This window comes from Diplotaxodon limnothrissa, linkage group LG14 (genome assembly GCF_057381915.1).
Source record: "Diplotaxodon limnothrissa isolate DT_005_m linkage group LG14, D_limnothrissa_male_GT1.1, whole genome shotgun sequence".
Classification (NCBI taxonomy): domain Eukaryota; kingdom Metazoa; phylum Chordata; class Actinopteri; order Cichliformes; family Cichlidae; genus Diplotaxodon; species Diplotaxodon limnothrissa.
In genome coordinates, this window is record NC_140609.1 from 34,753,214 (window position 1) to 34,777,576 (window position 24,363).

General features: G+C 38.4%; 1 protein-coding gene across 2 annotated transcripts in view; it reads right to left on the reverse strand.

Annotated features, from left to right (window-relative positions):
• Window positions 1-24,363, reverse strand: part of arhgap42b (Rho GTPase activating protein 42b) — an 80,529-nt gene that overhangs the window by 30,418 nt on the left and 25,748 nt on the right. For both annotated transcript variants that reach the window (XM_085370982.1, XM_085370980.1), the window contains exons 3-4: window positions 23,749-23,810; window positions 3,324-3,395 (exon numbers count right to left, since the gene is read on the reverse strand). In XM_085370982.1, coding sequence (XP_085227108.1) covers window positions 3,324-3,395; window positions 23,749-23,810 — 134 coding nt within the window. The remainder of the gene's footprint in view (window positions 1-3,323; window positions 3,396-23,748; window positions 23,811-24,363) is intronic.

The following is a 24,363-nucleotide window of genomic DNA, read 5'->3' on the forward strand; positions in this document are numbered from 1 at the left end:
TGGGATCCAGTGCCAGGTGAGCAAGCCAGATTAAATCAGGCAGACAGGACCAAAACTATGAGCTGACAGGAGAATGCACCATCTTTTCCCACTGCCATAACCCATGCTTTTACGGAAAGCTAATTGTTGGCTTGTTGCTAGCAATGGCTAACGGAAGGATCTAGTTATTTCTCGCTTTTAAATAGCTCAAAAATCCCTAATATAATTATGGATAAGTTGAACTTTTTTGAAACTCTCTAAATGAAATGTCATTTATTTTTTAGTGTAAAAAACACTTCATAATTGGCTACTCTATGGCGTTACACAAAGTCATCCTACACTGCATTACACTAGAAGGGATCTGAAGACTGATCTGATGAGTTTATGCTCTCAGTAGAACTTCTTTGTAAATCTTGGCCACACTATGTTTAAACTTGTCTATGGTATGCTGATTAGCTAACTACTTATGATTGACGAGTCATTAGCCAATGAGCAAGCAGCTTTACAGTCAGTCCATTCCTCTTTGTTACATCCTGTTCTTTGAAACCGAGATGCTAACGATGAAAACGCTTATCTTCAGGCTCAAAAACAGGACTTTAGAAATCAGCAGTTGACATCACTGTAGCTATAATCATCTTTTATACTGTCTGTGGGCCAGCCCTGTTTTCCAGTATTTTAATACAATTTAAAGTATATTGGATACAAGTAAAAGTTCTCAGTCATGTGCACGCAAAGAGGCACTTACCTACATCTAGTGACTGATTGAAAAATTCCAAGGTTAATGAAGGTATAAAAATATACTGTTCCTATCTGTGTGATTGCAAAGGTTTTGGCCACAGCTGGCAGGTGTATCCCCAGGCCACTTTAATTGATCCCTTGACTCAGCAGCATATTTTAGGATTATGCAGCATAGATGGAAAAGTCATATCTAATCTAGTTAAGAATCATCTGATGTCTAACCACGCTTTGTACAGTAGGACCTTGCAAATCATTGGTGGCCATCTGTATCCCAATTGGGTCTATTTGCACTAATTCCTCACACTCAGTAAGTGTGGGACCCCCACAGTGCCCCTAATGTTGAAGACGATCTTTGAAGGAAATATAATAGTGTCAAAACTTCAGACAGGAAGAATGCCACCCACAGTCAGACACCCCCTGGTATTTCCTTGACAAAGTGTCCCTGGGGCCTATTTAAATTTCAAGGTCTGACAACCACTAAATACACACACATTGCCCCCCTAAATGTGCACAAAGCTTTCTAGTACTAATTTAACATCAGCTCTATGTGACACTTCAGGCCCACTTTTGAAAAAATAAATAAATCATAAAATATTAATGAATATTCATTAAACACAAATGAATATTACAGATGTTTTAGAAGTTGAACACTAAACATGGTGAACAAAGCAAACTGTTCATCATATTTACTCTCCATTAAGTAAACTGTGGTCACTGTAGCAGTATAAATAAACAGAAACTAGGATCATTCTCGATTCTTATTTCAGTTCTGAAAGTATTGTTTGTGTTACCTGGGAAAGCAACAGAAACATATACCTGAGAGTAAAAAGAAGAAGTGTAACAACAATTTCAGTTCTACATCACAGTCTGGCAGCCAGTGCATATGGTGCTCCGGTGAAAATATGTGATTGTTTGAGTTCTGGAAGCATGTGTATTTACAGTAGACTGCACTGAAGTTTGAGGGGGTTCATTCCAAACATTTGGATCAGCCTTGTGCTAAGCAGACCGTGCCTAATATGTCCTATAGTGCTGCAGTCAATCTGCTAGTGAGTTGCTGCTATGGAAGTGTTGTGCTTGTGCCTAAGAAGCTGATACAGTGGTACGTAACCTCTTTGGGATTACTCGAAGCACACCCATATAAGGCAAGAGCTCCCAATTTGTCCACCTTATGTTCTCAGACATGAAATGCAGTAACTGGAAGGGTCAGACAGCCTGCAGATCTCTCCAGATTCTCGGAACAGTGGAAAGTTGCTCAGCCACTCATGATGTCAGCCTTTTATCTCACTCTAGTTGGGCTAATGTTTAGCGGGGGATAGGCCGTAGGAGGAGAGAGCCATTAGGAGAAAGTGGTCGGAGGAAATAAGCAGCAGTGGGAGTGACAGGGGCTGTGGCTTTTAAGGAACTATTTTATAAACATAGTCAGTCAATGCAATTGCACTGAACACTGTGATGGGGAAGTGAGAGAAAGAAATGGAAGCAAAATGTGCTTTTTCATTATGGTAGATACATGTGATGCCTAAGACATGAAGTGACATCGGTTATTTGGCCTGGACAGAAGAAGGAGATGATTTATGTTCACACCTCAGCGCTGTGAAGAGAGATTGTTCCATTATTTTGGACGTACAGTAAGGTGACTGCTTTTACAGACCAGTGGCTGTCAAGTCATGTGAAATAAATCAAAATGTGCGAGTCTAACTTTGAGGCTAGGTTGACCATCACAGGGGTCAGGGTTGTGTAAAGATGTGCAAATGATTCATAGTTCAATATAAAGTTAGGAATGAACTTGCAAACTGTGTGAGAGAGCAGTGCAAAGGCTTGCATTCTACAAGCTTGTTCATGTGTGATCTCACCAAGGGAATAACCACAAACAAGCTGCTGTACTTTCATTTTATGCCTTTGCGTTGGCCAGGAATGAAAGCATGGCTTGTGGCAACAAACCCACACTGTTCTTTGCAGTCAGCTTCAGCCTCAACAACATGTCCACTGTGGAACCAGGATGCCTTCAAGCAACACCCCTACTGATATCAAAAGCCTGTATGCAATAGGTTAGTGAGGACTGCATTATACGTGTCAGGTTTAAAGTAATCTGATTATAAAATGGGTGAAGGTGAAATATATTAGATGCTGAAAGTTTGCAGCTAGAATTTTATCGTGCAGTGCCCTTTTCACAGCACAAAAAAGTTTATTTTTATATTAAAATGAAGTGAAATATGGCATGGGATAAAGTATTGTATTATTAATGTGGTTTTCAAAACGGGGAATCTGTCAAATGTAGTTTGTGCTAATTAACATAGTTGGATACAGAAATAGTAAATGTCCAATATGTCTTGTTTTAATGAATATAAACTAACTACTATAGAAAACTAAAAAGAGTTAATACCGTTTAAGATCACAATTGCAGAGCAACACATTTGTTTATACCCCCTACTAGCCTCATTAATTAGGGGCAGGGCACTTCTCTTGGTAGTGTCACATTTTACTTTTAATTAATGATTTACATACTGTAGTGAAAATGAAGGGGCTTAGGAGAGGAGGTGAGCATGTCAGAATACATGAAATATCCTGCGCTGTTCAGCTACTAATTGCACATGTAGGTGGTCTCTTACCTTCGCAGCGCCGATTTGCTCCTTACGAAATTTTTCCAAAGGAGTAATCAACACATCATCTGCATTCTGAATCTGAAATGAAAATCATAAGAAAGCAGTGATACAGACAGACGTCAGTTTGACTGAAAGATAGAACCCGAGTCTTCAGACTATTTCAAAAAGAATTATTAGAAAGAAAATATCACAAAAATGTAATCTGGCAGGCATTCACTTTTTTAACAATAAGCTTGGTCTACAAATGTGCCCCACAGGAAATTATGGAATCATTCAGCTTAAGTCGAACACAGTTGAAAATACACGTGGAAGATGGAGCAATCACATTTAATAATATTTCTTAAGCCAGCGACAATGAACAATGTGTGACTGCACGGAACCGAAATGAGTGCAGCAGATCTATGAGATAAAGCACTCAACAATAGTCTTGCAAGGCAGACAAAAACGGAGCCTTTTTATATGAGCTTTGATGCACCAGTATTGTCAAATCTTGGTGAGTTATAACACAGTGCAGCAGCACAGCTCTACAAGTTCAATTGGCAATGCATTTAAATTTTTGAAGTATGTCTCTACATACTGGTGACCTCTTCTGTGACCGGAAAAAAGGTCTCTGGAGGAGTCACTCCGCTTTTATTCCAGACAGAAACTGAAAAGCTGAGATACACTGTGTCAATTACTGTCTATGTTGAACTGCAGGTGAGCAGTTCAAAAAGGTGCCATTAAGGTGCTTCTGAATTTTCTGTGTATGAGCTTTCACCCACCACTGGTGGAGCACAGGAAGCACTGCCATAAATGACATGCCTCTAAGGTTGATTTAAGGTGTTATTCTGTCCAGTGATAAACTAAGGGCTGGGCTCTATGATACATCTATGATAACAGCACTAATTTAGTGGTGTCAGCTCAGAATGACTATCAGCTTCCCAGCTACAGTCCTCTGAACACAGACTTTCTCGAGATGGAGTCTTTGTTTTGAACCATTAATCATAGCATATTTTCACTGTCTAAAAATAACCCTGTCAGCTCCGAACCCAACCAGAATGAGTGACTTGAAAAGGAAGATGCAATCTCTTTAGCCTGCAGTGTTTTCATTTTCCCTTTATGATGTGGATGTTAAAATCTTGTAGAGTAAATATGTAACTTTTACTTGTTGTAATAATGCACTATGATTACACTACAGTCACAAATTTTGCAGCTGTTCAAAAGGGCTTCAAATGAAACCCATGTTAAGCTTTAGAGCTGATTTTTTTTTTTAAGTTAGCCCCTGTAGTAAATGTCAAGAAACGAGAGAAGAAAACTGTGTTTTAATTTGAAAATAATTGAATGAAATTATCGTGTTATTGTGTTACAAGTAATTAGCAGAAATCTCTCTTTGTATATGTTTATGGATGTAGCTTTCTAACCTAGCTTGCCAGCATTAGCTGATAACTTAGCACTCTTGTTAAAATACAGCCCCCTTTGGCTTAAATAACAAAGATGGTGACAGTAACTAGGGCTGTGCGATATGACCAAAATCTCATATCCCGATATTAAGACATCTATCGTCCGATAACGATATAAATCACAAAAATGTAACATTTTCTGTAAATTCTGTGAATCTCGGGCAGCTCGTCTTGCGTGAAGTGTTTCCAGCTGGGCGTCGTGTACCTGGAGTCGAGTGTTTTAACCGATGCATGAAACTATACATTTTTAGACATAGGTTGTAACAGCCGCCGTTTTCTTTGTGAGTATTTATTACACGGCGTGCTGCGGGGAAAAGCCTGTTCTGTTTGAGTCTAAGGTTTATTTTTTAGCACCTGGCGGCTCTTTTTTGCTTCTCATCTGTAAATACTCTAGATCTTTCACGTGATTCAGTTTATTTTGAAAAGTCTCAACAGGATCTTGAGCTTTATTGTGAAAGGTTTATGTGGAAATAACGACAACGCATAAAAACAAGCGCTTATCTGTCTGTAGTGTGGTGTGTGTAGTGTGTTCTTATTAAATATAAGAGAGAGCGAGAACTTTAAGAAATTAATATAGCCACTACAGTGACCATCAAAATAATGAAAAAATATTGCAATAAACAGTTCATTTTGCGACACCACGAAACAAACGATAGCGTAAAATGCAACGATAGACGTTTTTATATCGTCATCTGATATATATGGTTATATTGAACAGCCCTAATAGTAACAACACTAAAAAACAGAACAAAAACAGAACAGACTTCAAAACATAAAATCAGAAACCAATAACATATAAAACAAATGAGGAGTAGCTCAAGACTTTTGCAAAGTACAGTAACTTCAAAACCACAACATCTCGAAACTTCTACTGTTTAATACTATAATCAATTACTCATACAACATACAGCATTCCAGCAAAATGTTGTGATTACTCAAACATAAATGAATAACAGCTTGTCCCTCTCTCATATATTAAACATGAAGGGAACAGATGAGGATGAGTAGGTAAGCCAAATTATTTTGTCAAGACAACTAAAAATAGGAGGAAAGACAAACCATGAACTGGTAAGGGAGTTGGGGGATGTACTGTAATAAGTCTGATTGTGGTGGCTCAAGCTAGCATCTGCCCAGATTTAAGGTCTCTGCTGCAAAGGTTTTCATGCCAGATACCACAGGGCACCTTGAGAATCTATTGTTCAGTAATCTTGAGCTTGTGTGTTTTTTTAACTACTCTTTTTGACTCAAATAACATTTGGGGGAATTTGAAATAATTTCAGGTTATATTAAAACAAAATTGAACATTTTAACCTATTATTTAGTCTTTAACCTTCATCTAAAATCAGGTGCTTGATGGAAATTTGAAGTAGGAAGTGCTTTACATATAAAATATCATCTCGCAACCTGCAAAATGATTCATCACCAGATGGGGTTTAAAAGCATGATGGAGCTCTGTAAGATAAATCAAGTCTCTTTGGTTACAAGTAATACTCCACCAGAAGCACAGAGGACATTTGATGGTCATCAGATCTGTTATATAAAAAAATAATCTCTTAGCTGTTAGAATCCTCCAGTCGTATTGAAGTCGTTGTGTTATCTACCGTCTCAACAGCAAGAACGACACTTTTTTCATGTTCAGCTAAATAGACAGGACAATTAAATACACAGCACTCCAGGCTTTTGAGATTATGATCTAATATTTGAAAGCGACTGAAAGCAAGATAAAAATACCAAGTTTGTTCTTCTCTGGATTTCTGAGTCGATGACTGTTGAGTTTAATTGTCCTTGAAGGCGACTGCTACCTGAAATCTGACAGGATTTAGATATAATAGGAGCGTGATTACTTCTTGTGTCAGTTAATGCATATTACATTCAAAGCAATGGAAAATACATTTAAAATGTTCAAGATTTCCGATCACTTTTGATTATTATCTTCCAATAAGCTGATTCAGACAGTTAAACTTGAAAGAGGCCATCTTATTTAAGACTCAATGGATTACTTTCAAACTGGCATTGTGCCGAATGCCCTCAGCAACAGCCTCTCTCAACAGGATTAAATCCATATGAGCGAGCACAGTGTGATGCTTGAAAGGATGCAATAGCGCTAAGCAATTTCATTATCAGATAGGGAGAGGAATGTCAATGTGCTGTATTTCCCATGCTCCTGCTTTTACCAGTCTAAACATCAAGCAGATCAAAAGTGTTACTCTGAGGTTAATTTGCAGAGGCCGACCAGAATGCCACCAAGGCCAGCTCAAATTGAATACTGTGAAGTGTACCAATTCAAATTTTCCCCTTTCAAACACATCTTTAGAAGATAAGATAGAACTTTATTAATCCCTCGGGTGGGTTCCTCTGGGAAATTCGACTTCCAAAAAGCACAGCAACGACCGAAGTTACAGTTACAGAATTGTTATATATATATATATATATATATATATATATATATATATATATATATATATATATATATATATATATATATATATATATATATATATATATATATATACACACACACACACACACACACACACACACACACACACACACATAAATACAGAGACAAATATAAATAAAATATACAAAGGGGATAAATAGAATAAATAGGAATAAAAAATAAAAATACAAGTGAATTGCACATTTCAAGTATTGAGTCTATTGCACTGTTGACTATTTACAAAAAGTATTGCACAAGGTATTGTACAGTGAGGTGAAGAGGCACTACAGCTTAGTTGTTCCCCCCTCCTTTGTCCTCCTGTTTCCCCTCCCTCTCCCCTCCAGAGAGGAGTTAAACAGTTTGATGGCGTGTGGGACAAAGGAGTTTTTAAGTCTGTTAGTTCTTGTCTTGGGGAGAAGCAACCTGTCACTGAACAGACTCTTCTGATTGTTTATGGCCGTGTGCAGAGGATGCCCAGCATTGTTCATAATGTCCATCAGTTTCTTTAATGTCCTTTTCTCTGCCACTGTCACCAGAGTGTCCAGCTTCATGCCGACCACAGAGCTAGCCTTCCTGATCAGTTTCTCCAGCCTGGATGAGTCCTTCTTTGCTGTGCTGCTCCCCCAGCACACCACAGCATAGAACCGATTTAAATGTGAATATCAACTTTAAACCCTTTGGAAACATCATGTATCATTCATCTTTCCCTTAATAAAAATATTCTGCTGGATATCAGACTTTTTTTAAGTTTCCTCTTTAATCTATGTTTACTGCAGAGAAAGCCTGTAAATAATCATTACTTAGGCCAGCTTTTATTAGAAGAGCACCTCTCATGTTCACCTCTATGACTTACAACTGCTGCTAAAACACATTTTGGGTAAAACCATTTCATATTCTATGCAAATATTTATATTATTTATTATGTTTCAGATCGTCTAGAATGGCTTAAAGTGCATATCTCGTGGCCGTGGTTCCTTGGTTGTGTTGGTGCATTTCACTTGCAGTTTATAATCACTCTAGCATTAAACTGTATATTGTGCCGTCTCACCGGTTTCAGTATGTAAGTCTATAACAGGGCAGTAAATAACTTTTATAGGCTTTTTGCCCGTTCCGTTTTGACAGCGTCCTCACAATGAAACTCCAACTTAATACACCTAAAGCCGTGCTTCTTCATTGCAAATCAACTGAATCGCTTGGTTTTTGAATACACACAAACTCACCCACATGCATACACACCGGGCTTGCCATTTTTCTCTGGCTGAAGAGGCGTCATAAAAGCCCGCTCGGCCACCGTGCTGCACTATCTTTCAAATGAAAAAGCATATTTCTGTTTGTTGTTGTTGTAGCAGTTTCACCCTCACGCACACTTTCCAAGAAAATGTGGCTCCAGGCGGAAAAAACAGTTCTGTAAAAAGCCAACTGGGCCCTGACAAGAAGGTGTTTTATCGGTGGGTGCTTGCAAGTGAAAATCTGTCAACTGTGACAATTTAGTAAAATCCTGTGACAGAAACAGGTCACAATTTTCCAGAATGGTTAACATCTAACGAGAAAAATACAAAAAACTTCCTAATTTTAATCTGTTTGATTTGTTTATTATATATTATAAGAAAGAATCATATCAATCAGCAGATTTTGGTCAGTATCTATTTGTTATAATATAACAAATAGATACTATATATTCTAGCAGATTCTAGTTATCTGCTAGAATAGCAGTCCTTCTTCCTTTGCAGCACGAATAAGTCTCCTGGTGATAAATATTAAGTTATTGGCTTAACTAAGCATGCTTACAGTGGCTTTCGTTCTTGGAGGTGATTTAATTTTCCCATTTAGGTTCCCACCTTTGTTTAGCTGTCAGTTATAAATGGTCATCTAAAGCCTTTGGGGCTGAAATGAAGCTAATTTGAATGTATAATTGTGCAAATTTATTAAGCGTAAAAACCAGTAGAGAAATACTGCTGATGACTATCTGAGGAATGTTAACAAGCACTGCTGGCGCAGCCTTTAAATGCAATAACATGAGTGGGTGTGCCTTACATGAAAAAAGACTGCGTGCTAGACGTCTGTACTTCTTTGTCCTGAATTGTATTACACCTAGTAACACCCGGCGGCATCAAATAAAAATATCAGCAACAATAACACCACACCAATAACCACAGTGATAGCAGCAGCAACCAAAAAGGAATTAGTCAAACTTATTAAAGATGCGGAAGCAAAGCCCCCAAAACCTAATTAATACAGTGCGTTAAATGCATAATAAACATTATCGTCCGTATCATCATGACAAAATAAAACTTTCTATTTCATGCTGACAATGGGATACAACCTTTATTAGAAGAGGGACTGCAATAGATATGCGTGTCTGTCATTCTCTCTGCAGATTGTTTTGCAGAGAAGGTGTGCGTGTGTGTCAGGGGGATAACAATCTCGTTGAGCTAAATCTTTATCTAGTGCAGCAGTGGCACCTGCAGCAAGCTGCAAAGCTATTCTTCCCTAACTTTTATGAGCTATGAAATAAAAGCAAACCTACTGCAGACAAAGTAACACAACAGTGTGAGAATAGATGTGACACGTTTGCCCTACACAAATGTGATTGGCGAGTAAGCTGTTAAGCAAGGATATAAAGAAACTGCTGAAATGGAGATAGTAGCTGGTTTGTGGGTCCCATGAGGATTTTCTGTTGTTTGTTTTAAGCACAGTTAGAGACTGCTTGACCTTTCTTGCTACCAGAGTTTGAGGCTGCTGTGATTGCTGTCTGCACACATTTATCCCTATGTAATGTTTCTTTGCAGCCGCTACTCTCCTGCTTGTCTGACATTAAGACTTGGATGACTCTTAACTTCTTACACCTTAATGAAAGCAAAACTGAAGTCATTGTGTTTGGGCTTCCTAAAGATCCCAACTTCTCTCTTGACTTTTTGGGACCCCTAACCTCCGATTGCACTTCTTCCATTAAGAGTCTTGGTGTTATTTTTGACAATGCTTTTAAACTTGATAAACAAATTAGCTCTGTAGTTAAGGGATCTTTTTATCATTTGCGGATTTTAGCCAAAGTCAAGTCTTACCTTTGCAGGAACGATCTAGAAAGAGTGGTCCATGCTTTTATTACTTCACGGCTAGACTACTGCAATTCCCTCTATGCTGGCCTAGATCGTTCCTGTCTACATCGCCTTCAACTGGTGCAGAACGCTGCCGCTCGCCTGTTGACCGGTTCAAAAAAAAGAGACCACATCACTCCGGTTCTCTGCTCTCTCCACTGGCTCCCAGTTGCCTTTAGGATTGATTTAAAAATCTTATTGCTGGCTTTTAAGGTTTTAAATGGCACTGCACCTTCTTACCTGTCAGAACTCCTTAGTACTTATCGCCCCAGGAGATCTTTGAGGTCAGCCGACCTGATGCTTTTAGATGTTCCCAGGTATAAATTAAAGACAAAGGGAGAGAGGGCGTTTGCTGTGGCTGCACCCAGACTGTGGAACAGTTTACCTCCTCACGTCAGACTCTCCAAAAGCCTAGAAACTTTTAAAACCGCTCTTAAAACTCACCTCTTTTCATTGGCTTTTAGAAAGGTTTAATTTATTTGTTTTATATATTTTTATTTTATTTTTATCAGCGAGGTGTTATTACGAAATTGTGTTCTATTGTATTTTTATCTGTATTTACTGTACAGCACTTTGGTCAGCCTTGGTTGTTTTTAAATGTGCTCTATAAATAAACTTGACTTGACTTGACTTGACTATGTATCAAACAGTCTGCAGGTAAAGAGCTGCAATATTAAAAGAGCCACAAAATGGAAAAGGTTTTTAGATTTTTATAAAGTGGTGATAAACAGATATTCTTACCTAGTTTTCCTGAGTAACATTTGGGCCTTACCAGTACCTTAAAATATGAGCAATACCTGGAACTCAAAACAATAATAAAATCTATAACACTTTGGCAAATCTTACAAGGTTATTTATACATTATTGTAAATTAATTTAGAAATTGCTACTTGGTAATTAAAAAGCAGTAATATTTATTCGTCATAATAACCGTGTGTCGAAGCCTAACTAGCATACTAAATCTTAAAAGACCGTAAAAGTTAGTACACCTGGCAATGAGTGAGTGAGCATCTCAGGCTACTCCCACACGTACATGGGTATTTTTGAAAACGGAGATTTTCCGTTTTCATTTTTTTAAAAATCCCGTCCACACGTAAAAGCCAAAAACGAAGGAAAACGCTGCTAGGAACATGCCAAAGCAGCAGGTGGCGCTATATTCCTATCTGTGTAGAAATGTTGGCCAATCAGAAGTCAGCCTGTGTGGGAAAGAGTAAAAAAAGATGGCGCATAGAAGCAGAACTGAGTCCTATGTGTGGAGGGACAGTAACTGTGTGTGTATATGTAAGCATTTAAACACTGCAGAAAGTAAAATTAACAGTAACAGTATTTTGTCTTCGTCCGCCATTGTAGAAATTCAATTCACCGAAACAATAACCTGACACACAGTGTGACGTCAAAAAATGTGCACACCTTTGATGCTGCGTCCACACGTAAACGCAAAAACTGAGTTTTCAAAAAATATCCACCCTGGCAGGAGTTTTTAAAAATCTGTGTTTTCAGTGACCAAAAACGCCGTTTACGTGTGGACGAAAGGTGCAAACACATAGAAAAATCTGCGTTTTCAAAAATACCCGGGATGTAGCCTCAGACTACGTCCACACTAATGCGTTTTCGTTTGAAAGCGCATCGTTTTCTCTCCGTTTTGGCCTTCCGTCCACACTGAGACGGCGTTTTCCTCAAGGAAAAACGCAGCGGTTTGAAAACGCTCTTTTGAAAACGCAGACATTTCAAAATGGAGACTTTCTAAAACGATGACGATGAATTTTAGGCTACGTCCACACGTACCCAGGTATTTTTGAAAACGCAGATTTTTCTATGCGTTTGCACCTTTCGTCCACACGTAAACGGCGTTTTCAGTCACTGAAAACTGAGATTTCTAAAAACGCCTGCCAGGGTGGATATTTTCAAAAACTCCATTTTTGCATATACGTGTGGACGAGAAAAACGGAGAAAGCGCAGCGTCAAAGGTGTGCGCCTTTTTTGACGTCACACTGTGCGCCACATTATTGTTTTGGTGAAATTAATTTCTACAGTACTGTTACTTGTACTCTCTGCAGTGTTTAAATGCTTACATATACACACACAGTTACTGTCCCTCCACACATACCACTGGGTTCTGCTTCTATGCCCCAGCTTTGTTTACTTTTTCCCACCGAGGCTTCTAGACTTCTGATTGGCCAACATTTCTACACGGTTAGGAATATATCGCCACCTGTTGCTTTGGCATGTTCCTAGCAGCGCTTTTCTTCATTTCTGCGTTTACGTGTGGACGGGATTATTTTTTAAAACGAAAACGGAAAATCTCAGTTTTCAAAAATACCCATGTATGTGTGGACGTAGCCTCAGTATCACGGCAAAACATTTAACAGACACGTGTGCATTTCACACTTTGCCATTTCACGCTTTGTCTCTCCAAAGTGTGAAATGTACACGCATGCAGAAGTTGCAGTAATCTGCAGAGGGAGATATTTTATTTCATGCCAACAGGAAAGTGTTTAAACAGACCTTATTAACATATTTTCATGTAAAAACATATTAGCTGCCTAGCTTAATCGTTTCTGGCGACTAAGGAGCCTGAAATGTACTTCCCACTTTTTTGCTCACTACCGACTTCTTGGCTTTTAATATCTTATCTCGCCCTGCTGGTGCTGCATGTGTGTCCATTTCACGCTTTGGAGAGGCAAACTGACACGTTGGACTGGCGTGTCTATTACATACTTTACCAGTGAAATCACTCTTCTAATGAAATAACATGCAGACATTTAGCTTTTAAACATATTCTGCATTAACTCTTGCATGCATGTTGCACTCTCAAAACTCCTTTCCACGGTGAAGCATTTAAGCATTTAAGGCTCAATGTCTCCTTAAAAGACAACAGCAACAGAAAAATACATCATATCAGTAAACAGCTCTTCTGGTGGTTGCCTCAGTTTCCACACTTTTGGAGAAGCAGCTGTCTCCAGACACTGAGAAAATGCTCTCCATCAGATGAATCAGTGACCTTGTTTTACTCAAGTGTAACATACAGTAACAAGCAGAAAGCATAAAGATAACAAGAGCAATGAAGAGGAAAGAAATCACACTAGTGTGTTATGAACTGGTTTCAAAACAGTGACAATCTTCAACTCTTTCAGGTTATTTCTCTGGTTTCTATCACTCACTGCATGATCGGAAGTCACAACTTCCATGCACCAGTACCAATCAACATGGCCTGCTTTGATGAGAAAATTGGTTTTGGGAGGGGGGGGCTATGCTGTTAAAGCATTATCATTACTTAGCACATTATTTGGAAGTAAAAAGTAACTGTCACAAGAAGGAAAATGAATCATGAAATAGGACAGATTCTTTACTTTGAACATATTTTCTTTTCCAAGAAAATATCCTAAAAGTATCCCAAAGTGGGGATTTGGGCTACTCGTAGGGCGATCGTGGCTTAAAGAGTTGGCAGTTCGTCTTGTAACCGGAAGGTTGCCGGTTCGAGCCCCGGCTTGGACAGTCTTGGTCGTTGTGTCCTTGGGCAAGACACTTCACCTACCGCCTGCTGGTGATGGCCAGAGGGGCGATATGGCAGTCTCGCTTCTGTCAGTCTGCCCCAGGGCAGCTGTGGCTACAACTGTAGCTTGCCTCCACCAGTGAGTGAATGAATAGTGGAATTGTACAGCGCTTTGAGGGCCCTGAAAATCGCTATATAAAATGCAATCCATTATTATTACAAAGTCTTGATATAAACCTCAGTAGATTTAAGGAAAACATCTAAAATTAAAATGACATTTATCTATTGCAATAAAGAATTTCAGTCAAACACTGCATGTGGAGGATTTCTTAAACAAATAACATAGCCATAGCATGCCGGCATGTATTAACCAGAGTGGGTGATAACCAGAGAAATTTTTGCTCATACTAACTGAGGTTTACTTTAGCTTTGGGGCGTGTAGCACAACGGTTTGATGATGTTCACTCCAAATACTTTTCAGACTTTCATTAAACAAGCCACCATGAATGTGCCTCAGAACAATGACTGCCTTTATTTCACTGTGTTGTTTCAGGGTCAACGGGACATTCCTCAGTTCACAGGCCAGCACACAAGCTACCCACATAGCAGAATTACTGTACTGTTAAATCCTGGGAAAACAGCAGCAGCATATTGCTCACCACAGACACACTTTTTGCATTTAATGTCAGGCAAAGACACAAAATATGTATAATTGCATGTCTGTGAATGACTTGTAAACCAAAGGAAATTCAATATGGGGAATAAATGCATCACATGCAGCTGAGGGACTATTAGGGAATGCTTTTCTTTAATAAAGGGGGAAATGAATTTGAGAAGTGTATTTCCCTCTCTCTCTCACACACACACAAATATATATATATTGACATTGTATACATTGCATTTTAATGCTCTTGATACTCCTTTAAATAACTGTGGAGGAGTAGTTGCAGTCTGGAAAATTTAAGAATAGACTCCAGCTCCAGTCTTGCAGTGGGAAGTTGGGCAATTATGCTGCCCACAACATACCCGTCTTCTTCTGTGAATGTCTGTTGGCTGCTATTCTTCCATCTCCAGATTAGTGTCTTCATATAGGGCACAATGACAGAACAATAAACCTTGGAAGTTCTTGATAGTGGAAGAAACGCAGGCTTCCAAAGGAAAACTACTTAAGCACATGGAAACTCCACACAGCAGTGACAGCAGACACTGAGCTACTGCGCTGCTTGAGTTACTGTTTTCATTTCGAATATAAAGGCAAACTGCAATCAAAGCGAACATTTGTGCAAAAGGTGACTAAAATATTTGGGCTATTTACATCTACTGATGTGTTTATGCATGCCTGTTCTTTAAAGTAACTGCAATTCAGTTGTTCCCAACCCCCAAATATATTATGCTGCTCTTAAGGTAACCAAAATATAAAAAAAGAAGCAACAACACCATGAAAACTCAATGTGTTTTTCAGCGCAGCCTTATCCCAGGGGACATGGATATCACTCCAAGAGCCCCAACATCAGGGCACTGCCCTTCTTCTCCTTAATGCCATCCATGCTCAACAATGCTGAACCTTCTCAAACCATGCAGAACTTTAACCATTTTCACTATTTCTCTGATGGTTGGAGGGGAATTCAGGGGAATCAACTGGGGAATAATAGCAAAAATCTTTTTACCAGGATAGAATTTGGGAAGTTTTTAAGAGGAATAACACACTTGGGTAGTTGACAAGCCAATCACAAGCCACAAAGCAAAAAGATTTTAGGCCTGGCTGCCTGCTGAGCCAACAGACAATATAAAGCTTCATGCTTGGCAAACCCTGCAGAAATTGTGCTACTGGTAAGAGTTTTGTCCAAGCACCAGAGGCAACTTAGATTTAAAGCACGCTAGGTAATACTCCAGAAATGACAGGGACCTTGATTTGAGACATGCATATTTCCTCTATATCCAGTCTGAAATATCTACATTTTTAGTCACTCTCATCAGTCTGTGCTTTTCTTACAGATTCAGTCCAGATGTGAAACGGTACTAGATGGAGGGGTTCTTCCTTTTTTCCCCCCACAGCCAGCTTCTGAAAGTTTTCAACTGCTCTGTCTGAGCATGACAAGTTTTTTTCTATTCTTTTTACTAATGTGTGGCTGCAAGCACATCTGTCTGCTGTAATCTATTAGGGGAAACAAACCTGCAAAATAGAAACACCATCTGGCAGTGATTGTGGTTTAACAATAGCAGAGAGTCAAGTCTCAGCTGATATATCTCACAATATTTCATGGTTTGAGCATAGGATAGTCTCCTTGTTAGGAAATGTTTCATACATTTGGTGAACATGTGTTGGCTTGAGATGTGCTAATTAAGTTCTGAAGACCAACTGCTGTAAAGACTGAGATGAAACTTTCTGGTTATCTGTACTTTTCTCCTGGTTTGTCTCAGTCAGATGCATAAACTGTGACAGTGGATCTGGAAGAGATTCAGGGAGTTTCCTTTTTGTGCATTGCCACACAGTAACAGTGAAAAGTTGACTGTGAATTAAAAGCTGTGAAGTACTTTTTGTTGCATCTTTGTAGTTCAGTGTGAGATACCTGTCTGCTATTTAGACTTCGACTACAATAGACTTTATTAGAATTGCAGTTAGGCTCTGGTTTATTCTGCTTCTATCGGTGATTTTCACTGTGGTCAACTTTTACCTAATTTAATTAAATGGAAAGTCATGTAACTGTTTATTTAAGGTCTCACAGCTGGGGAAGCCAAACAATGAGACAGAGGGATATAATCTCCCTGAACATCCATAAAAGGCTATAGGGAAAATTCAAGAGGACTATAAATGCTACAAAGAACAACATGGCGCATTATTTTTAAATGTTAGAAGTTTGAAAGCACCTAAGGACTTACTAGATCTGATCAGCAGCCAGACTGAGTAACTGAGGAAAAAGGGCCTTGGTCAGACTAGATTAACCGAATGGTCGCTATAAATGAGATCAAAATTTCCTTTGGGAAAATGGGAGAAACTTACAGAAGGACAACCATTAGAGCAGCACTCCATCAATCGGGCCTTCTGGTATAATGGCCAGGCGGAAGCCATTCATCACAAAAAGGCACATGACAGCGTGCTGGAAGTTTGCCAAAAGGCACATGACAAACTCTCAGACCATGAAAAGAAAAGCGCGTATATGCTGAAAATATAATTTCACAATCTGGCCGCAATTCGCAGTCGTCCCCATAGTCAAGCATAGTCTTAGAGGCAGTATCAAAACGGTGCCAATGTTTGGCAAGTCAGACACGTTTTACATTTTGACAACAATAAGCATACCAGGAAGAAATCACAGGACCAGCTTTTCGAAAACTCTGTAAAAGTCCTGGAGTATCTCAGCCAGAGTCAGGAGAATCTCTGGAGAGGCCTCGAGGTTGTTATCCACCAACACTTTCCATCAAACTAGGTAAGCTAAAAGAATTCTGCCAAGAATAGGAGAAACCAGAAGAAAGCTGTTCCAAGCTTGTGGCTCATTCCAAGGAAGACTAGAGTTTGCGATTGCTGCCAAAGGTGAATCAACCAAGTATGAAGTGAAGGGTCTGACTGCTTATGTAAATGGGTTATTTCAGTCTTTTGAGTATAGCCTGTTAAGGTTCAAAATATTGGGGATGGAGACAAGAGAAAAAAACCACAATAACAACACTGGTCCGGCCGGGTTGAGTCAAACGATGATTTAATGATCACACACGTGGGAGATGGACACTGATGCAGACAGCCTCAAAATCTCAAAAATGGTGGAGCATTGCTCAAACTTTTATAGCCTCTGGTGCCTCCACCTTATCATAAAAAGCCTAAACATTCACATGCTCTCTCTCACACAGCACCTGAGCTACAACCTTGGCTCCCTGTTTATCTGCTCCTGCTGAAATGGGGCAGAAAACTCCAGCACACTCTGTTCTCTTCTACTCAGACAAATTAGACAATAACCTTCTGCGAACAGTATTTCTTATAACTCAGCAATATAATGCATCATAAAACAATATCATTCATTCACAACAAGTCAGCAATTTAATGTAATGCAAATCAGTTTAACTAATGCAATAGTTATCAGCTTCTTCTAATTCAGGAGAACAATGCAAACTAAAACTACATAATAATTCACAATCTTTGATTAGGGGTATAGCATGGCATAAAATAATATCATAATTTTACAAGCCTTACAAAACACTCCAGCTGTTTAAAAAAAAATACTGTGGAGTTGTCATATCGAGACTAACAAGAAAATTATATAGCTGTGATATCAGCATAAAAACATGGTAGAAACTCGACTTTATTTTATATTCATTTAATCATTTCAAATAAAAATGAATTCATTATTAATTTTTAGCTGAGACCTAAACTGACTGCAAGTTTAGATAATCTAAAGGGTTTGATATTAAACCCTTTTTCTTTTATTCCTACATAACTGGCTTGTTGCCACCAATATGTTGTTTATAGCAAAACAAGTAATTTAATAGCTCTATAAGCTCTGTGGTGTCATTAACCTTTTTTCATCAGCTTTTATACTTGACTTGAAAGGTGTTTACATTCTGGGTGCTACAGCATTCATTTTTTGTTTTGTGGTCATCTATGGATGTTTGACCTTCTCTGTACAAAAATGATGTATGCTAACAGTTTGAGGGCAGTTTGTTTTTTATTTGATCTGCTACAAAAAAAGAGTGATTAAAAGACAAATATGACATTCTTGGACTCATCAAAGCTTTCCGAAAGCATTTGAATGGTCATTCAAATCAAATCAAGACGCTATTGTAGTGGAAACTAGGACGTATATATCAATCAGTGAACTTGGTATAACCAGTTTGGCTCTATAAAAATGAGCAAAGTACTTGTTGTAGCTTACTGAGGAGCATCATTCACAGTTTTATGCCCCAAGTCATGTGAGTCATTTAAAGTTTCCATTTCATATATAGGAGCAATGGAGAAAAAAATAAGGCAGCATTCAGTTCAAAGTAAACAAAATCCTTGAATAATCTTCTTGGAAAATGATATCAAAAAGTCACTTTTGCACACCACGGGGATTTAAAAAATACAAAGTTTATCTAAGGCATTAGTTACATTGCACCTGTGTCCCAAGAGATTTAGAATGCACACAGGTAAAAAACAAGAAAGAAAGAAAACCATAAGAAAAAGCATTTCTTCCTGCATCACATTACAATCAGCTCAAAGTGCAGAGATCAGAACCCTGTTTCTTGCATATTCCAGAAATCTGAGGAGACAGAAGACTGCTAGGTGAAGAGAGGCAAGATGATGCAAAGAGGATACTTTTCAAGCAAGTAGGGGGGGAAGTGTGTGTGTGTGTGTGTGCGTGCTATGAATATGTTTTTACTTATTAAATCTATCAAAGATGAATGAAGTGCTGCATCCCATAGCTTCTTTGCCTAGCCATAGCCGCTTTGATTTATTAAATTTACTTCTATGACTTTGGATTCTCAGCTGTGCCGTCATTTAAATTCTCTTATCCAGTTCAGCTTGTCTCTGCTTGTCATTTTGACTTGTTTTTGTTTTTTTCACCATTTTGAAATGACACGACTACATAATATTTACATATTAATGCACATGCAAACGTGCTTTAATATGTATCTGTCCTGTCAATTTTTAATTTTATGTCTACAGTAGCACTAGTGTCAGCTTCCTAGTATTTGTGTTGAATCCTAATAAATGCACAGATAAATTATACCCTCTTTGTCAGCCCCCAGATGACCACCAGCATCCCAGAGGAAGAGAATTACACACAAAGATACAAAAAGCAATAAACAAACAATAACAGTGCATGTTTATTCAGGAGAGGACAAACCTGTATATATAACCTGTACAAACCTTAGACTCTCAGTGCATCCAAAACACATTTATTTCCTTTGATATTTCTAACTAATCATGCAAGAAGCATTTATGCCCACCACTGATTCCATCATAGCCCAAGATTTTCATTTCTAAGGTTACACTGGTGTTTCACACCCACAAGTTAATATACCGTACACACACATTTTGCTGTATTTCATGCTACCACCTATGCACCCATACTCAGTATCAAGTTTGTTAGAAGTGGTGCTGCAGGCACACAAACAAGCCAATGTTTGGCAAGTCAGACACGTTTTACATTTTGACAACGATAAGCATACCAGGAAGAAATCACAGGACCAGCTTTTCGAAAACTCTGTAAAAGTCCTGGAGTATCTCAGCCAGAGTCAGGAGAATCTCTGGAGAGGCCTCAAGGTTGTTATCCACCAACACTTTCCATCAAACTAGGTAAGCTAAAAGAATTCTGCCAAGAATAGGAGAAACCAGAAGAAAGCTGTTCCAAGCTTGTGGCTCATTCCAAGGAAGACTAGAGTTTGCGATTGCTGCCAAAGGTGAATCAACCAAGTATGAAGTGAAGGGTCTGACTGCTTATGTAAATGGGTTATTTCAGTCTTTTGAGTATAGCCTTACAAAACACTCCAGCTGTTTAAAAAAAAAAATACTGTGGAGTTGTCATATCGAGACTAACAAGAAAATTATATAGCTGTGATATCAGCATAAAAACATGGTAGAAACTCGACTTTATTTTATATTCATTTAATCATTTCAAATAAAAATGAATTCATTATTAATTTTTAGCTGAGACCTAAACTGACTGCAAGTTTAGATAATCTAAAGGGTTTGATATTAAACCCTTTTTCTTTTATTCCTACATAACTGGCTTGTTGCCACCAATATGTTGTTTATAGCAAAACAAGTAATTTAATAGCTCTATAAGCTCTGTGGTGTCATTAACCTTTTTTCATCAGCTTTTATACTTGACTTGAAAGGTGTACTCAGTATCAAGTTTGTTAGAAGTGGTGCTGCAGGCACACAAACAAGCAATTATGACTACCCGTGGTATATGAATTTAAATTAAGATACAGAAGACTTTGGCACTTTCTTCGTTGCATTAATGCTCTGTATATGCAGGTGTCTTAATTAGAAAGCTCTGCATCACTTCCTGAACTACTTCCTAGCTCAGAGCAACACAGGTGTCAGAGCTGCTGCTTTCTCTTATTCAAGCACAAGGTCATGACACACCAATTAAGGCAATAGTGAGAAAAGTCAGGCACTCCCAACATTTGAATGCACTAGATAAGCATCCCTCTTCAGCATGTGGGTTTCTTAACACATTTTCCCCCAAATCTAACAAAGTACTTAGAAATGTGAAAAGAATCAGCAGCTTATTTGTTTTATTTATCCAGGCAGCTAATCTCGCCAGATTAAGAATCACTTCTATGAGCATATTCTGGGCCCAGACAGTGAAAATTAACTTTGTAAGAATTTTGATGTGGTGTGAAAGCAGACGAAATCTCCACGATCACTATTCAAATACAAAGCTCTTAAACAGTCTCCTTCTGACTCAGGGCCTGCCTGGCAACCTCACTAATGAAAGGCCTGCTGCTCTTTATTAGATGATAATTATGTTTACGTATAGAAAATGCTCTTTGGATGTTGCATCAATGCAACATCCAAAGAGCACATGGAATAATGATTTATCAATTGTTGCTTTGCTAATGACTCACAGCAAGAAGCCCTTAGCCCTTGTGCAGGTTTTTCTCTGGGAGCTCAGATTAGTGAAACCACCCCAAAAACAAGCCAAACAAAAAAAACATGCTAGCTTAATGTTGCCATTATCAACCCAGGACAGGCTTGCAAAACAGCTTATTTATCTCAAGAACTCACTTCCTGGTTAAACAAAAGGTTAACCTTGGTTAAAATTTCCGATGCCAGTGAAATAGATTGGCAATAATTGACTAACTGCGAAGAAGATGCATGATCTAATGCATTTGTAAGCATCTGAGCTTTGGAAAAAAAAGAAAAGAAACATGTTTCACAGGTGACATACATTTATTAATGTTACCTTTATTCTTGTAAAATGATTAGGATGACACAATATTCCTTAAAGGTATGTAGTCTAACGAGAGATGACCCATTTCTTTAAGTGCAACTCTTTCCATCATAAAATTGAGTTGTGCTTTGAGTGTCAGCTGTGAGATTCGCATTCACATTCACTGAAACTCTACATAATTTTAGAAATATATTGCAAGCCTATCCAAGAACATAGAAGCATGGGTACAGTATAGCCATGTCCATCCATCCATCCATCCATCCATCGTCTAACACTTATCTGATATGGTAGCTTGTAGCCCATCCCAGCTACCTAGCGTGAGAAGTGGGGTGTGAATGTGAGGGTGAATGCTTGTCAGTATAGCTGTATATATGTAACCACAATAACCACATATTGTAGACATGCAAACTTATGTGAGATCTGTACCTTAAACTTCAGCGAGCTATCTCAAATAAAAGTTATGGTATCAAACATTTACTCTCTGCAGTCTAAAAAAACGTGGCAGTATAAAGTTTGTAGATTCCTCCGTCACGGTGAACACAGTTCTAATGAAAATGTCTGAGGTAATTGCAAAACCTGTAACTGCTAACCTACAGCTGGTCACATTTGCATATCAGACCTCTTAAATCAGATGTACAGCTGAAGTATGTAGACTAATGTAATTGCTGCCTTGAGACATCTCTTAGTGCCACTTTCATAAACAGCTACTTTTACCTTTAAATGCTAGACACGGGATATGTTCTTTTTCTGCATGAAAACATCGACTCAGGGGAACTAACAAAGTTGTAAAACTTAAACTTTAAAGATGTGCAACTTTAAAACAAATAAAGTAAAAGCAAAAATACTACCAAGCATTTTATGTTTCACTGTACTGTTTATACTCTACAACTGTGCTTTCTAACCGTCTAATCCACACTAGAAAAACCATGCATGGATAAGATGACGTGGAGGTGTGCACAGACAAATACTCTGTTCCTTTCAACAGATATCTCTATACTGTCATTAGCCAAAAAATTAAATTATGACAAACACACAAAAAAACGTGTCTGCTGTCAACTGCTTATCCTCCAAGAAAAAAAAAGCCATACTGTTGGTTGAGGTGTGTGTGTGTGTATGTGTGTGGGCTCAGTTCTGCAACATTCTCACACCAGGTGGGGCATAAGCCCCTCCCTCTGGCCCCTTCCAATGCCCTTGCCCTTTATGTCATGCCTGGTTTGTCTGCAGGCATTCAGCGGAGTTGGAAGCCTTTTTTTCTGACCTTTAGACCAGCCATCCGGAGCCATAACTGCCACTTTTTGTACCATGCTAAAAAAAAAAAAGCCAACGATCTTAGTTCAAAAATCCATCAAAGAAAATGTGGGGTTTTAAATTGTTTTGCCAAAGTTTCTCCATTCCGTTGCCGTTTTAATGTATTTTCATATTACTACCTGTATCAATCATTATGTTATGCTCTGTTGACTTCCAGTCATCTGAAACCCATAGGAAAAATGTTTCTTCCAAGAATAAAAACCTCTAAAGAATGTCAGTTCCTATAATTCAGTAATAGCTTATGTTCTTATAAACTAAGTTAGTAAAGCTGTGTAACTAGAGACTGTGATGCTCTGGTCAACAGGTTAATGCAGATCTACTAAGTACTCAGTATAAGTAACAAATCAAATTGATTTCATTATGGTAAAATAAACAGCTACTGTTCCATTTTGCTTTTTGTGAGCTGCAACTACATCAACTAATCATTAGCATTGCGGCAAAACTTTATATGACCACCCACTGCAACCACAAACTCACTGATATTTCTATCGTCTTGATTGACTACTATAAATTCCAGACACAAAATCCATGTTTAAAATCGAATGTTTGGATTTAGCAAAGCAAACAGATTAAAAGTGAACGTACTTTCAGCACGCAAAATAAAATAAGAGGAAACTATTAACTAGATAATTGGCAATATTTGCTTTAGTGAATGTGATTTTGTTTTATTGTTGTATATCAAGTTATAAAAATCGCTGTCAATCACCGGATGCAATAAAGACTGCAGCGCTTCTGTTTGAAATCTTAATTATGGTTTTGTTTGGTGTCTAAAATTGGATTCTTACCAAGCGTCTTCTTTCCTCTTCAACGGTGTTCAACAGCTGCGAGAACTCTTTGAATGACTGGGCTGAAACAGAATAAGACATATCGGCATATTAAAATGTTTGGTCAATATATATATCAGTATGTATGAGTCCCCATTTCACAATATATTCACAGCTGAGAGAGTACACACAGTGAACTGGGCTGTTGACACAGTCACATGATTAAAAAAATACGTAAGCAGAAAAAAAAGCATAGCCGTTAAACGTCAGCTGGTCCTGGCACCCTACGAGCACTGGAGAGGCATGATGCTAAAATGTTTATTTGCACTGCAGCTTCAGACCTTTCAGTGCAGTACATTTTAGAACCTAATAAAAGCATGCAGCTGTCCAATTTAAGCCAAGACCAGCAGTAAAAAGAAAGGAATAATAAACCAACAAAAAACAATACTTCAATTGAACCCACTGATTGCTTCCCTTTATTTTCTCCCACGGCTAGGGTTTGCAATATAGTGTCACAATACAGGAGAGACTGATGTGATAGAGATATGTTCCTGCCATCAGGGTTATACTTCAGTGGCTTATATTACATTTTGCAGGGCCAGATGAATTCAGCATACAATGCATCGAGGCTTATCT